This window comes from Mustela nigripes, chromosome 9 (assembly GCF_022355385.1).
Source record: "Mustela nigripes isolate SB6536 chromosome 9, MUSNIG.SB6536, whole genome shotgun sequence".
NCBI classification, from domain to species: domain Eukaryota; kingdom Metazoa; phylum Chordata; class Mammalia; order Carnivora; family Mustelidae; genus Mustela; species Mustela nigripes.
In genome coordinates this window covers 22,455,141-22,472,068 of record NC_081565.1, presented here as the reverse complement: position 1 = coordinate 22,472,068, position 16,928 = coordinate 22,455,141, and the positions used below count along the sequence as shown (strand labels likewise).

At 45.9% G+C, this 16,928-nt stretch overlaps 1 protein-coding gene and 1 long non-coding RNA gene across 3 annotated transcripts in view; one reads left to right on the top strand and one right to left on the bottom strand.

Moving 5' to 3' along the window:
- Positions 1-2,194: 2,194 nt before the first annotated feature.
- Positions 2,195-6,602, bottom strand: C9H9orf152 (chromosome 9 C9orf152 homolog). Its single transcript, XM_059411094.1, has 3 exons — positions 6,461-6,602; positions 5,749-5,941; positions 2,195-3,169 (listed from the first exon to the last, which is right to left on the bottom strand). The coding sequence occupies exons 2-3, from the start codon at positions 5,939-5,941 to the stop codon at positions 2,643-2,645; spliced, it is 720 nt and encodes a 239-aa protein (XP_059267077.1). The 5' UTR covers positions 6,461-6,602; the 3' UTR covers positions 2,195-2,642.
- LOC132024521 (uncharacterized) overlaps positions 5,494-16,928 on the top strand; it is a 40,128-nt gene continuing 28,693 nt past the window's right edge. For both annotated transcript variants that reach the window (XR_009406255.1, XR_009406256.1), the window contains exons 1-2: positions 5,494-5,767; positions 11,390-11,487. This is a non-coding gene — a long non-coding RNA (uncharacterized LOC132024521). The remainder of the gene's footprint in view (positions 5,768-11,389; positions 11,488-16,928) is intronic.

The following is a 16,928-nucleotide window of genomic DNA, read 5'->3' as shown; positions in this document are numbered from 1 at the left end:
GAATCTTGAGCAGACTCCCCTGTGAGTGTGGAGTCTGACGCAGGGCTCCTCTCACGACCCTGAGACCACAACCTGAGCTGAAATCAAGAGGCAGCCACTTAAATGACTGAGCCACGCAGGTGCCCTGGCCTCTGGCCTTTTAAACCCTGGCTCAAGAAAAAGCAACTTCAGACAGAGGAATGTGGATCTAGAAAAGGGCTTTGTGGAAGGCTTACAGTTAGGGGAGTGACCCGTGCCATGTCTTGCCTCTCAAGGTCTGTAACTTCCCAGCACCCGGGCTCTCCTTTTCTTCTTAGTCAGGGTCCTGCTCTTCAGTGTCCGATTGGAAAAATCCTTAGAGACTTTTCAATTAAGTGAATTATGCATTTTCAGGATTCATTCTGGACCCTGTCTTCTCTCCACACTGGGTAGAGGTCTACTGGCCTTGCCTCGTCCTTTTCAGGACCTCCACATGCTCACACCACCATATGTAATTCATATTCAGCCCAGAACTTTGGTCTCAGGTGTCCACTGGCCCATTTGATATCTGCATCTGTGTGTCTCACGAACATCTCAAACTCAGGATCCTTCAAATGGAACCTCTACTCTTCCTTCAGTAAATCCTAATGACTCTAGCTCCAAAATACATATGCAATGTACCCACTTTTCCCCCATCTCTTCGGCTCCTACTCGTGCTTGAAATAACAGCATCTTTCCCACTGAACTTGCCTTGGCCATTTTTCCCCTGGTGTTGCCTCTTAATGTGACCCTCAACTCATTCTCTCTGAATGATCAGAGTAATCTGGTTAAACTACAAATTAAATCATTGTAGTCTCATATGTAACTCTCTTCATGGCTACTCCTTGTATTCAGAATGAAATCTGTCTGACCCCCATCTGCCGTGCTAGCCATTAGTACTGCTCACCCGTGTCTTCCAATTTTTCCCTCCTTCCAGGAAAATGGGACGATTTCATGTCCCTGAAGTGAAGATAGGACTGTGAGACTTGCTTTGGGCAATGAAATGTAAGTAGAAGTGATTTGAAAGCTGGAACCTGACCATTAGTGAGCACACTCTCTCCTCGTGCTCCAGCGATTAGGGAAACCAGTGTTGATATTGTAGGGATTTGGGAAGTTCGCCCAAATACTCGTTGACTTTTTGTGAGTCACAACAATCTCATGTTGTGAGATTGGAGGGTTTGTTTCTGCAGCAAAACACAGTCTATCCTGACTAACGCATTGTAGAAAGAGAGGTTGCATGTGGCGGTCCTCTTCAAAACAAAGCAAAGGACAAAGGTTTTTCAGAAAATGTCCTGGTTTTCATTAGACTAAAAAAAAAAAATAATAATAAAATAAATGAACAATGGCTCTATTGATTATTCCCAGAAATCCAATCCCCAAATTGGAGTGGATTTCTGGGTGATCCAAGAAGCAGGCACACATGGATTTTTGCCAAGTAATGACACACCTAGTTAACAGCTCTGGGTGTAGATAGACAAGACTGGATCACTGTTGGGGCAAAAAGAGGAAAATACAAGTGAAACTTTACAGAGAGATTATCTGATATGAGGGAAAGGCACCTTTGGTGTGTTTAAGTATCATTACTAAAGTTAAACATTAACCAGGAGAGACCTACTTTCTTCCCATAACCCAAGCAGTAACACCTGCTTCCCTTTGTTTTAAGTTTAACATATCCCAGGAAGGATCTGAGGGCTTCAAATTCAGCTGAAAAGGAAGGAGTTTGTGGGGCATATGTATTTTCCAAGCAGGAGCATTTCCTTGTCTCCTGCTCAGGCTCCTCTTACCACATTTCTTCAGTGACTGGCCTGGCAGTGTTTAATAACTTAATTAGGAGAGAGAAAGTGAGACAGACAGAGAGAGAGCGAGAGAAAGGGAGGGAAGGTGAGATAACAGATAAGTGAGATGGACGGATGGATAGAAGGAAGGCAGGCAGGCAGGTAGGTAGGAAGGCAAGAGCAGAGGGGAGGAAGGAAGGAAATATACCTGTGATGACATTGGAACGTGTAGTCTCAGTGAGAGGGGAGAGATGGCCAACCTTCCTGAACATGTCTTAAACACACAAAACAGTAGAGTTTTTCTTTCAACCCACAGTGACCATACTTAGGGAGCCTCCGCTGAAATGGTATGGTCACTACCAAGGACTTCTCAGTGAGCTGGCCTCCAGACACAGTAAGCAGAAAAAGGCAATTCTCAGAGCTCATCTCCAGATCATGTAAGAAATCATCAGAACATTTTGAAAACAAGGCTGCTCACACTCGTTGACTCCTGTGCTCCTGCTAAGGCATTCCTATGGCTAGGGTGCCAGTATCACATTCCCAAATTCCCATTTCTAGGGACAGAGAAGATGCCTATGGGGCCTTCCCAAGGAATCGGCATCTAGGGCTCCAGTCATGTCATATACAAGCACAGTGGGGCCACCCTGATCAGATACACTCTTTCATCCTAGACTGTGTGAGATCTGGCCTAGGCAATCTCTTCTTTTCTGAAGGACAAGACCATGCCACCATGAAGTTCAAAATCCCTACCACTGAGTTAGTCTGGTTCTTGCTCCTAGCTAGAGGCCCGACTCATGGCTCTGCCTCCTGGGTTCTTGGATGAGGCCATCCATAGTTTCAACGTTGAGACATTTGGATGAGTAGGAAGCTTTAGGCTGGGCCATACAAGCCCAGGTTCCTGGCGGTTTGAGAGATCCTGGGCGTTTTCCTCTGGGGAAATGGATAGTGAGCTGGCTTTCCAGACCTGTGTGGGTTCTTCTTGGAAAGAGGGTGCCAAACGTCCAATTTCAAGCCAGATCCCTCTGCCTTTGTCTGGGCATTGCTCACCGGACATTCACACTGGGCTGTTGGTAGGTTGGTGGACCCTTGCTGGGTCATCGGATTGTTTTCAAACAGACCTGGGTCTCCTTCCTGAGGGAGTCTTTGTTTGGACCCCATGAGCTTGTTCTTGTGTTTTACTGGAAGACTGATTTCCTGGTGGAAGGTTTGAACGCAGCGGTACATCTCCAGGTGTGCGTGCCATGGAGATTCAGGGCCCCGAAGACAGCCTCCGTTGGCCTCCTCCAGCATCCCCTCAGCCTCCAGATCTGCCTCTTCTAGGGACACTGAATGTCTTCTCTCCTTGTTAATCCAAACAGGACTGACCATGGACTCAGCCGGAGCAGGCGTGTGTCCTCCTGGCAAAGCAAGGCACAAGCAGGGTCACCACTGGTAGGTACATGGCAGCGCTCATTCTGGCGGTCTCAGAGGTCTCGAGCCATGGGAATATTATCCCAAATATGTATTTACACATAGACGTGAGTCACACGCGATCCCACTGTACCTGCTCCCACCTGTCCCCTCCCTTCCCTGCCCACACACTCACACCCACACAAACCCTCTCTAACACATACACACACTTATGCACATGTACTCATTCATTCAACAAGTATTTATTGAGCACTTATTACATGCCAAGCATCATTCATTCTAGGTTCAGGGAATACGGCAGCAAACGAGACAAAATCCACATCTTCACGGATAGGTTCTAGTGGGCTAGGAAAACGCTAAGCAAAGGAATGTGTTACAAGAAAATTGCAGGGGGGAACCGATGCTATGACAAAAATCTGAAGCAGAACAGAGTTTAATAATCGACTCCAGTTCCTAACTGCAGTGAGGGGGTGACCCCAGGGCAGAGCTAGGGAACGAGTGTTCAGATTGGAAGAATGGAACAGAGTCACAGGCACTGGCCAGTGGAAAAGATTACTCTTCACCTACAGGGTTTTCTGTTCTGGGATTCCCATAATGGGTTTACAGCCCAAGGTGCAGGAGGGAGAAGCGGTATTTCAAAGCAGCTCCTTTTGGAGGTCTGGAGCCTCGCCTTCTCCCACCCCTCGGACACTGATCTGGGAACACAGTTACAGCAGCTCCGGCTTCTCTGAACTGGCTGCAGGGATGGTGGTCCAGACCGGTGTCTCTTATTCTCGGGCACCTGTTTTTACCACCTTGTGGCCCACGACAGTTTATCATCAACCCTTGGTGGCAGTGACAGAAAGGGGTTCCAAAGAGAGTTGGTCTATTGCCTCTGGATCGTGAGTGGGGCTCCCTTGAGCCTCGTGGCACTTGTCCCTGCCGGAGGCCCTGGATGGGACAGGTGCGCGCAGGAGGGGAGAGACGGCGCTGAGGTATGAAGGCAGAAGGAAGCCCCTAGAGCTCCGGGTCTGGGAGTCTGCAGGAAACAGGACTGGTGGGGCCATCTCTGCAAACCGCAGAGGGACTGAATGTGTTCCCACTTCAGGACTACCTGATTTTTCTGGACATAGACGCCCTGACTAAAAGTCCCGAATGCTGTGTACTTATTTGGGAAGAGGGGAAGAGGGCATGTGATAAGAGAACCTTGGAACTAGTATCCTCTCCATTATGTCCGGGCAGATGGGCAGGACTTGGTTGTAGAAAGGAGCTTCCTTCCTTGTCAGTCCCAGTTCGGGGGCCACAGAGGACAAGGAAAAAGACCAAGTGGAGGGTACACCTGGACCCCGACCCCAAACAGATCCTGCTGAGTGGCTGACTTCACCTGGGAGTCAGAAGTCTTCCCTGACAAATCAGAGTCTGGTCCGACCAGCCTTCTGGCATTAACCTGGCCAAACTGATCAGTGAGGATAGCTGGGCGGGGGGTGGGGGGGGAGCACACTGAGTTACAGAGTGTGGGAGAAAGACCCAGAGGGTTGGGTTGGAGCAGGGGCATGTCGAGTTGGCCTGTCTTTGCAATGTGCGTCCGAATTCTGAGTCTGCTGAGCCTGGTACTCTCTTGCTTTGATGAGTGGTTTAATTTCTTGTTTGCTGAATGACTGAATTAATAAACATGTTCGGGGATGGACTAGACCTTTAGGAACCTTTTGGTGTCCACCCTGCAGTGATGGGGAGTGTCTGGCTGTGCCAGTTCAGTTCACACAGAACAGCCCCAGGAATGGGAGCTGGGCACCCTCCGCTCCGTGGGACCACTGTTATCTCCACAGGGCAGCACACTTCCTTCCAGATGGTGATGTCCCTCTGGCCCCTGATTCCTTCCCAGCTGGCCTAGCATTGGGTGGGCCGCTCAGGGAGTCCTGAAGAAACCCTCAGGCACAGCATTGCTCTTCCCACCTCCCTCCACCCATTCATTCCTCTGTTAGAGAGAAGGGCTGGGGTGGAGCCTTATGCTCCTAACTTATCCAGGAACAAAATCTGAGTTCCCAGAGGGAAGAGGCATTCTCTCCTTGAGTCTTCTGTATCTCATGCCTCCTTAGAAGTTGTTTGAGACCATGATAAGTAAGCTCCATGAGTCTGGGTCCCTGAGCGCCACATGTCCTCTGGCCCATGGCGGACTGTTGGGAGCACCATGTCTGCTCTCTCCAGGGCCAGTTTCTCTGCTTTGCAGGAGGCGAGACCCAGCCAGGAAGTGCTCCCATCACCTCCCCCCCCCCCACCTGGCCCAGCAGGGGGCCGAGCCACCTCCACCAGGCAGAACAGTCTGGCAAGGTGAGAACCTAAGAGTGGAGGCCGGATACAGCAGGCGGCTGGCTAATGCCTGGCTGAGGCCCCTGCAGGGGAACTGAGCCAAGCAGAGCTGCCCAGAACTGGCCTCCTGCTGGGCTCTGCTGGCTTGCCTGCTCTTTCCCACCAGGAGGACCCACAGAGCCCCCACCGGCCCTGGCCGCAGCCCACCACCCATCGTGCCCATAGCCAGGCCCTCCTCCCTCCGCTTTTGGCTTTTGTCCCAGCACCTGCCCAGCCCTACCTGTCGGGAGCACCACCAGGTAGGCCCGCGCCCTCTGCTGCCTTCGCAAGCCTTCGTACTGGGCTCGCAGGACCTGGATGCTGAGTGGGGGCTCTTTCCCCGGGGCCTGAGGGCCCGAGCCCTCCGCCATGAAGCAAGACTCCAGCTGCCAGAAATGCGGCAGGGCAGGGCAGAAACAGGGCCACCCCTTCATCTGGATCCGGGAGAAAAACAAACAGTGATGGGCGGGGCGAGGGAGGGGGAGAGAAGGAGCGGTGGGGGGCGGGGGGGGGGGGGGGAGCGGGGGGGGGGGGGGGGGGGGGGGGGGGGGAGGGGGGGGGGGGGGAAGAGGAGGGGGGAGGAAAAGGTAAGGGAGGTGAAGGGAGATGGAGGGGAGAGGAGGGCAGGGGAAGTGGAAGGCGGGAAAGGAGTGGAGCTAAGGGGAGGGGAGGAGGAGGTGGGGAGCCTTGGGGGGGGAGGGGGGGAGCAGGAGAGGGGAAGCGGGGAGGAAAAGAAGGAGTCAGAGGGAAGAGGGGAGAGGGGAAAAAAGGGGTCCCCACGAGGAAAGGAAGGAACAGAGGAGGAAGCTGGTAGGGCCAAGGGGGCTAACGGGATGAGAGAGGAGGGAAAGATGGGGGCAGGTGCCGGCAGGGCAGCGGGGAGGAGGGACCTGGAGCGAGATGGAGGGGCGTGGGGTGAGGGAGGAAGAGGGGAGAAAGAGCAAGGCACGCACAGCTGCTCTGAGCCCTTCTGGGTGCCCAGGGAGGCCCCGTGCTCCAGGTCCTTCACTGCTGGATCCCAGTGTTCAGAGTCTAAAGCCCAGAGTTCCTGCGCAGTGTCCCGCGTCCCCCCTGAGCGGGGAGCTGATGCTGGGCTGGGCCAGGCGCCTGCTCAGCTCACACCTCTTGGACTGAGACCTGGAATCTCATGGGCAAACCTGTTCGTTTGGTTTCGATGGAAAAGGAGCACCCTCTGCAGCCTCACAAAGCTGTGCCTCACAGTGCGCTTCAGCCATGCCCCTGGGAACCCCAGCAGCAAAGGTGCCCCCCCCCCATCTCCACTCACCCAGCACACACATCCCAGGAGGAAGCCCGGCCCCAAACCTTGCCCTGGGGACAGAGGCAGGGGAACCCTGTCCTCTGGCCAGCCGCAGCTCTCTGACATTTGCACCAGCCTGCTCCGACTCAGCTTTCTCCAGCCAAGCAGGGAGCTGGTGTTTCTCTTACCCGCAGCGAGGCGCGTCCTCACCCCTGCTGTCCAGCCCCACCAATTCTATATCCCCTTGGAATCCTAGACTCTCTCTCCCCTGCGCCAGCTTGGATCCATCCTTGTGCCTTTCGGTCAGCGAAGTCCCTGTCTATCTTGTCCTAACATGAGGCTTGCAGAGAACCAAATTTCCCAACACACCTACGGAGGCTGTGGAAAGGGTAGCAGCTGAATTCTAGAGCTGTTCTGGAGCCGAAATGCATGGGGTCTAGTTACCAGGAGTGGGAGTGAGAGATGGACAGGAAGTCTCCACTGGGCAGTGTGTTTTCGAGGGCTGCTCTAATGGAGTGCCACAGACTGGGAACATAAAGGACAGAAATGTATTGTCTTAGAATTCTGGAGGCTAGGAGTCCGCGGTCTCCCTGTGTGCCTGTCTCCATGTCCAGATTTCCCCTTTCATGAGGACAACAGTGATGTTGGATTAGGGCCCACTCTAATGACCTCATCTTAACTAATTATATCTGCAATGACCCTATTTCCAAAATACGGTCACATTCAAATGTCCTGGGGCTAGAACTTCAACGTATGAATTTGGGGGCGGGGGGACACAATTTAACCCATATCAGGTAGATGAATGGTAGTTCTGGTCACAGAGCTGGGCCCAGGAAAGGAGCAGACTAGGGTGTGGGAGAGGAGAAGGGGTGTGTTTCAGTTGTTGTGTTAGGGATGCCTGTGGTTTTGGATCCTCAGGAGGGGCTCAGCAGCTTGGCGGAGACGTGCAAATGTTGTCTTTGGTGAAAATGATACAGTTGGCTCTCAGAAAAGTTGGCTCGTGCTCTGAATATTCACGTATAGGTTTTTCTTTGAGTACTTGTCTGCAGTTCTTCTGGTGACTCTTCCCAGGAGCAGAATTGCTGAGTCATACAGTTGTTGCCTGTTGTTTTCATTGCAAAACTCCCTTGGCTGTAAGTATATTGCATTCTGAGGATATTTTAAAAATGTTTGCATTGTCTGCTTTGGTTTTTCAGTTGATACGCCAAGAACTCTGCCCTAGAGCAGGCCAGCCTTTGCAAGTTGGTGTGTTTGGTGTTTTGGAAAGGGGATCACCATTTATAATTCCTCATCATGCCGTGACAAAATAACTCCCTGTCTAAACCAGGAACTGTCTGACCTTCTTTTTCTAGCACTATTATGTCAAATGAATGAAAAGTCCAGGATAAAAATGTGCAAAAGTTTTCCCAAATTTGTTTTGCGGTGGCCTACCGGAATCATTACCTGTGCAATTAGAACTTTATATGATGACTGTGCAATCTTATTAAGTGAGGTGAGTAGGCACTGTGGTGACCAGGTTCCGGAGTCTCCCGCTAGAACACCTGGGTTTTCATCCTGGCTGTGCCACTTACGGGTTGTGAAATCTGTTTTCTTAATCGTCCCAGTTTCCCCATCTGTAAAATGGGCCAATAATAGTTATGCATAACTATTTACCATCTGTAAAATGGGGTTAATAATAGTACCTTTATGAGGGTATGAAGTCCTTAGAACAGTGGTGGTGTGAGGTCAGTGCTATAAGAACTTGTTGGAGACAAACTGACAGATTGGTTCAGGTAATTACATACCTTAAATTACGATTATAAGTTAATAGTGCAAGTTCTTCTCAAGGAGGATCTTATTGATTTTAGTTTTGACAATGTCTATCACTCTCTGTTAAAAAAAAATTTCCCAACACCCTCCAAAATAAAGCATATAAAAGTTATCGAAGGAATCCTCTGGGACAACTACTTAATACTTAATTTCAAATACCTAAAAAGAGATATTTCAAAATTTGAAAGGAATTTTACTAATGATAAACACAATGTACTAGAATAATAACAGCCTCCATGTTTTGGCTTTGAACTTAAGATTCAATTCATTCAATATGTATTTCATTCAACAAGTACTTACTCAGCTACTGTGATGTTCCAGACTCAGTAATCGATCAGTGAAGAATAGCAAATAGACATTATCCTCATGAAACATCCAATGCAGTTGTGGGGAAAGAACTGTTATCATTTATGGTAAGAACGAGGTGAAGAGAGTACAAGAAGTAATTTAAATTAAATTAAATATATGTTAATTTAAATTAAATTAAATATAAATTAAATATTTATATACATAAATATAAATTTAAATTAAATATATGGCAATTTAAATTAAATTAAATATATAGTAAATTAAATTAAATATATTTAATAAATTAAATTAAATTAATTAAATATATGGCATTTAGTGGAGTTCCCAACTTTTAGAATGTATGTAATAAATGTTACCTATGATTATTATTCCAATAATGATTATCATTTATTCAGTTTATTCACCATAAAAAAAAAAATCCATCATTTAAAGTTGCCTGCCCTCTAGTGAGGACCTTAAGTCATAGCCACACAAACAACTTGGAAAGATTGAGGGGTTTTGGTGTTTCTACTGCTATTTAATGAGCTCTGGCTGGTTCAGCTATCAGGCCCCATAAACCTATAAATTTCTCCAGAGGGCTTCTTTACACAGGCTCAGTGCCAAGTGACCTCACCACCCTCCCTGGGCCCATCTATGACTAGTCAGTGCCTATGAAATGGCCTGAGGTAGAAGTTCTACTGAATAGGCCTAACCCTTCCAGAGGTGGCAGGCCCAAGTAATCAGGCTTCACATAGAGCAAGACAGAGCCACTGAATCCACAGTCAAAGGAATCGGATGGGAAGTATTTGAACCCCATTGGTGGGAGACCATCGGGACAAAGAATGCCTGCTACTGACCAGGCAGGGGTGCCTCTCATTCCCAAAATATTTCAGCAGCAGCTCCGAGCAAGTCCAAGTGGGTTTTGTGACTATTGCCTTGTTCTTACCTTCCCCGAATATCTTTACCATAACCCTGAGTTAATCCACGTGGTTCCAGTGTCAAAGAGCCTGACCAAAGGCTCTTTGGATATGCTGTCCCATTTCATCCCGACCAGCTTCCTGGGAAACAGGTATTATTACCCCCATTACAGGTGCTCAGAGAGGTTGTGTAACCTATGCAGGGTGCCACAGCTTGATAACTGGAAGGACAGAATTTGCACCCACTTCATTCTGCTTTCGGAGCTGGAGTTCCTTCTCATAAAGTATGTCCCATGCGGGGCGCCTGGGTGGCTCAGTGGGTTAAAGCCTCTGCCTTCGGCTCAGGTCATGATCCCAGGGCCCAAGGATCGAGTCCCTCATGGGGCTCTCCGCTCAGTGGGGACCCTGCTTCTCCCTTTCTCTCTGCCTGGTGCTCTGCCTACTTGTGATCTCTGTCTGTCAAATAAATAAAATATTTTTTTAAAAAAGTGTATCCCATGATACTGAAACCTGAGTCTGACGTCTGAAACGGGGGTCTGAGATTAGATACTCCTCCACTATTTATTATTAGCAAAATGCTCTTTTAAAAAACCTAGTTTAAAAAACTTTAATCAGTTTCTCAGATAATGTTCTGTGTGAGCTTTAAAAATAAGATAACATCCATGGGAGCACCTGGTAGAATACTGTGACTCCATCTCAGGGCTGTGAGTTCCAGCCCCATGTTGGGCGTGGAGCCTCCTTAAAATAAAAAATTGAAATAATAATAATAGTAAGTTAACATCCAGGAACAATTTGATTCCTTGTTCCAAAATCTGTAAATTTTCCTTTAATCAACTCATCCTGAACCTGATCCTTGACTGAAAAGTCTTCCCAGCCTTTTGGGCCCACATTCTTGGGTTTTCTGTTATATAGTGTGATGGCTGCAGTCCGAAGGTGTTTAAGCTAATTTGGGGGCTCTCGATTCTGACTGCACAGTAAGAATCACTTGAGTAACTTCTTATAGTTTCTGACGCCAGGGCTTCATCCCATACCCACTGGATCCAAATCACAGAAGGAAGGGGCGAGGCTTCGCTACTGTGATACTTGCCGGCATGCCATTAAAGCCAAGAACCATGGAGCTATTTCCATAGTGACTTATCAAGCTACCTAGCTTTGGAGAAACCTTTTCCTGTTCACAGTCCTGGCAGATCTGTTTGCAGAGATGCATTTATATTGGGGAGTGGGGTGGGGATGTGGAAGAAGGGATTGGCTTCAGGTCTCAATTTCCCTGCTCTGAGCCCTCTGTCCGATCTCAACATAGGTGTGTCCTCTCTGCTACAGCCTATGAACTTGAGACCCGTTGCAAAGATTTGCGGAAGAAGAGCGAGCCTAATTTCAGAGACTCCCTACAGGGGCTGACCTGTTAATGTCGCCCTATTATGTAACCCAAGCTATGAGTTTTTCCTTAGACTGTGTTTTCCAAGCTCCGTGTCTCTGCTCTGCTGTTCCCAAACAACACTGGGTCCCTCTTCCTAGCGTGTGAAATTTGTGCACAGATCCAGATGTGTGCACAGAACGGCAAGGATATTTACGGAAAAACCTACTCATCTCTGCTTTTGTTTCTACTGAAGATTTCAGCTACATCTCTGGCTTCTGGAAGATGACTTTTGGATCCCAACAGGTTTGGCTGATGACCCCTGGGCTTCCAGAAATCACATGTACTAGTCAGGTGAGAGTTGCTCAATTTGACATCACTTCCCTGTCAAGTGTTGACATTCGACTCTTTGTGACATTATATTTATTTTATTTATTTCTGATATGTGTTTTAATAGGCTGTTTTTGTGTTTGGGTGGATTTGGAGAGGTGATAAGCCCAAGAACACAGAGGCTTTTGAGACCCAGAGCCAGGTTAAACATTTGCTAGAAACTTCCATCTCCTGGAATTTCTCTTTCCATACCTCCTGGGCTGCTTAGTTCTTTCTCAGAATTTCTGGGTGGAGACAGGCCTGGGTGGCCTCCCCACTTCCTCAATGGTGAATCACTAAAGAAAAAGCCTTTTTGGAGTCTCTAGTTTCTGTGCCCCCAACTTTAGCCCAGCCCATCTGGGAGAGGGGCCATTCCTTTGAATAGTCAAAGGAGAAGCCACTAAGGGACACGTGAGGGCTCAGTTGGTTAAGCTTCCGACTCTTGGTTTCGGCTCAGGTCATGATCTCGTGGTCATGATCTCATGCGTCATGCGATCGAGCCACGCATCAGGCTTCCAGCTCAGCACAGAGTCTGCTTGAGATTCTATCACCTTCCCCCTTCCCCCAACTCATGCTCTCTCTCTCTCTAGCCCAGTGATGGGTATGAAGAAGGGCACATATTGCATGGAGCCCTGGGTGTCATACACAAACATTGAATCATGGAACACTACATCAAAAACTAATGATGTACTGTATGGTGACTAACATAACATAATAAAAATAAATCTTTAAAAAAGAAAGCAGTAATGAAAATGTGATTACAAATATAAACAATGTGGGTCTTCAGGCAGTTTGTGAATATGAGGACAGATAACTAAGTATCTAACTGTCTTGACTTCTTCATGCCTATAGTCTGTAGACGTGAGGAGGCATGGAGTCAGATGGAGAAAGATTTGGGTCCACCCAGAAACTGGAATTTGTATTTTGCTTGAAGTCTAATTGACATATCACTCCTGGGCTGTTTATTGGCAATAATTACATCCCAAGAAAGTTGACCTCACTTAGGGACCCAAGTGGACAGTGAATCTAAATTAAAGAAATTTCAAGCCATACGTAAATACATCAATACAGAAAACTCCCTTGAAATAAAACAGCTTAAACAGCTTAATATGCTTGTGATGAAGGTGGCACTAGAGAGCCAGGGGGTGGAGGGAGAGGCAGTAAGCAGTGTTCCATAAACAGTGTTTAGTCCAATGGAGAGCTCTGTGGGGAAAGATTAATCTTGACCTCTGTCTCCCATCATACACAAAACACAATTCCAATTGGATTGTAGGTCCAAATTTTATTTATTTATTTATTTATTTATTTATTTTAGATTTAATTTTTTTTAAAGATTTTATTTATTTATTTGACAGAGAGAAATCACAAGTAGATGGAGAGGCAGGCAGAGAGAGAGAGAGGGAAGCAGGCTCCCTGCTGAGCAGAGAGCCCGATGCGGGACTCGATCCCAGGACCCTGAGATCATGACCTGAGCCGAAGGCAGCGGCTTAACCCACTGAGCCACCCAGGCGCCCTGTAGGTCCAAATTTTAAAAGACAGTAAGTCTTCTAGAAGAAATAATAGAATAAGTTTTGGGGGAAGGCAAAGATAATTTAAACAAGACAGGAAAACCACTAATCAGGGAGCATATTATTGATAAAATGGAATGCATTATAATGAAGAAATCCTTATTTGTTTCTTATTGAAGACATTAAGAGTAAAAATGCAAGGCACAGAATGGACATAGAAATACCAGTCAGTAGATTCCTATCTAAAATATATAAAGAACTACAAACCATTGAGAAAACATAGACATTAATACAGACATAGAAAAAAGACAGGTACTTCAAAAAAAAATAAGTCAATAAGCATATAGAAAGATGTTTAATTTCCACAACCCTGAAGTCAATAACAGGGCTTTTGATAATAGATTTAAAAGGAATGAAATATTCACAATTTTCCTGGTTTCTTTGGGTAGCTCAATACTATATCTAATGACTGTTAGTTGAATGGACACTTGTTCCTGCCATCATCAAATTGAACTGAATATGAATTTCTCATTGGAACCCATTATGATAATTTCTTCTATCTACAGATTCCATTAAAAAATTTTTTCTTCCTGGATATTAATCCTTCATCTCATTGTTTTATTCTAGCACCCAGTTTCCAAATCATTTCTGCTACTTTCCATTGTTCTCTGTAGGGATTATGCAGTCAGCTAAGCAAAGATTACTTCCCTGGGACACACAATGCTTGGCGTAGTGCTGGTGTGGTGTTCAAGAGCTTCGAGCCAGTTCTCTATGCCAGCATTGACCTGTCTGTTCAGTATCATCCATTGCTCACTACCTTCTCCTCTCCCAGTTCCGACAGTTCCCTATGTGCATCTTTCCATGGGCAAGTGATGTTTCATATTGATTTCGTGGAGAATACATACCAACATTGGCCAAAGAGAATTCCAAAGACCAGGTGTACACCATGGCATGGGAGTAATAAAATACTGTTCTTTGGACTGGGAATGTACAAGCCAGTGTTCCCCAGCTTCTTTCTGTGTTTTAAAATATTGGTTTGATTATTCAGATATGATGAGGCCAATGGAGCAGGAGATGTCTGCCCCTGGAAAGCCAGCTCGTACTCACAGTTCTCATGAAGAAGAGCAGGAAGGGATGAGGGAAACCAAGGCAAGTGTCTTTATTGTGGGTTCCACAGGAAGGAGCAGGAGAGGCAGTGCAAACAGGCTGAAGGTCAGCGAGATCAAATACTGGTGATGGGCTCCGCAGCCCAGAACGTGTCCCTAATGCCTTGGACCTGGCTTCCCCTTAGTGGTGATGTCAGGCCTCGGGTTTGGCGTTTCAAAATCTGAGCTGTGGTGGGTTCAGCTCACCTGAGCAGTGAGGGCCCTTCATCCCAACTTTTAAAAACACAACTATGTTTGGTTTTCAGCCCCGAGGAGCAAATGCTGGCTGGTGGGAGATAGTTGGCTTCCGTCCTTGTGACACATGGTGGAAATTCACATGATGGATTTTAAAGTTTTTTAAAATTTTGATTCCAGTGTAGTTAACATACAGTGTCATATTATGTTTCCAGTGTACAGTAGAGTGATTCAACACCTCCAGACATCGCCCAGTGTTCATCCTGACAAGGGACTCGTGAATCCATCACTTACTTTACCTCGCCCCCCAACCGCCTCCCCGCTGGTAACCCTCAGTTTGTTCTCGACAGTTAAGAGTTGTTTGCTTGGTTTGTGTGTCTCTCTCCTTTTTTTCCTCTACTCATTTGTTTCTTAAATTCCACATGAGTGAAATCGTATATTTGTCTTTCTCTGACTTATTTTGCTTAGCATTATACTGCCCAGTTCCATCCATCTTGTTGCAAATGGCAAGATTTCATTCTTTTTTTTAAAATTTTCCAAATAGTTTTATTTTAATTTATTTTCACATCCTAAGTTTATTTTATTGTCTTTTTCAGTGTTCCAAGATTCATTGTTTATGCACCATACCTGGTGTTTCCTATAATACGTGCCCTCCTCCATACCCACCATTGCACTACTGGTATTTATCTCAGAGATACAGAGGTACTGAAAAGAAGGACCATCTGTACCCCAATGTTCATAGCAGCAATGGTCACAGTCACCAAACTGTGGAAAGAGCCAAGATGCCCTTCAACAGATGAGTGGATTTCATTCTTTTTTTATGGCTGAATACAATTATGTTATGTATGTGTGTGTGTGTGTGTGTGTGTCTGTCGTGTACCAAATCTTCTTTAACCATTCATCTATTAATAAACACACCATGGATTTTGAACATGATCTTTTCTTTGGCTGTGGGGTGGTAAGGACAGGTGAATTGTGGCTCTGAGTGTAAGAGCCTGATGGAGAAGTGGTGAGGTGGACAGGCTCAGGCTTGGTTTCCATATGACAATCACACTCATAGGTCAGTCCTTTCCTAGCACTAGGAATTGGCTGGCTCTCGGCTAAGCAGTCCTATCAGGGTCACTAAGATCCCACATGTTGAAACATCACAATCAAAAGATACGCTTAATGCACTGTGTTTGAAAGACCTGATGTTAAATGAAAGGCTGTATTTTCTACCATGTTTATCCAGTGGAAAATCATTACCATGAATTTGAAGCACAGTGTGTTTTGTTAGAAAAAAATCTCATGCTGTTAAAAGGGTTAGAATCATTTTCCAGTATGATTAGCCAACAAACACAGTAACACACCAGGGATTTTGTCTTTTTTGATCAATCTGCTGGTTTTGTGTCTATAATTTTATCTCACAAGGTGCAACCCAGAGTTACATTTGTTACTTCTGAATTATGCATTTGACATGAGGAATTCTCTTTTCCATCTCAGTGTTTTAATTAGTAGCTAAAGAATCATTTACCAAATAATATTAAGTTGTAAGGATTTAGTCAGACTTGCAGTTTAAGCTGTGGATTTGAGCAGAATCATATTCTTATTAACGTCCATAAATAATTAAATCTTCACTAATAAATAACCTATAGTGCCCTATTTCTGAATGTATATGGGTTATACTCAATAAAGTCTGAAATTTTTATTGCTGCTAGTTTTTAAAATTTCTACAGGCTTCTTGCTTGGAAATTTTCTTTTTCCCTTTCAGTTTTTTCTCTCTCCTAACATCCTGTCGTGATTTTTACTATGACCTTGACTTGAACTCATTTCAGTGATCTTAAAGATTAAAAAGTAATGTGGGGTTGTTTTCAAATATTCAGATTTTGAATATATTTTAATCTAAAAACATAAATTAAGAGTTAAAAAGTAGAAAAATTAGAAAATTCTCATGTCTCCAAAAATTAGTTTTCCCTAAATATTTAGAATTGCCAGGGCACCTGGGTGGCTCAGTCGGGTAAGCACCTGACTCATGGTTTCAGCTCAGGTCATAATCTGAGGGTCATGAGATAGAGCCCCACGTTGGGCTCCATGCTCAGGGAGAAGTCTGCCTAAGACTTTCTCTCCCAGGGTGCCTGGGTGGCTCAGTGGGTTAAATCCTCTGCTTTTGGCTTAGGTCATGATCTCAAGATCCTGGGATCAAGCCTTGCATCGGGCTCTCTGCTCAGCAAGGAGCCCGTTTCCCTTCCTTTCTCTCTGCCTGCTTCTCTGCCAGCTTGTGATTTCTGTCTGTCAAATAAATAAATAGTCTTTAGGAAAAAAAAAAAAAAAAAGACTCTCTCCCTCTCCCTCTGCCGCTCTGCCTCCATGCATGTAGGCACACCTGCACTGATCTCTCTCTCAAATAAATAAATCTTTAAAAATAAATATTCAAAATTGCCTCAAAAATTAAGGAACAAATATAAAGACATTAGTCAAAAAGGCCAACATCTTTACTTAATTTGTGAAAACAAATAGTTATTTTTATAAAAAAAAATATAAAGCCACTCCAGTATTCAGTGTCCATCTGAATATATAAAGAAACATAATTAGTATCCCA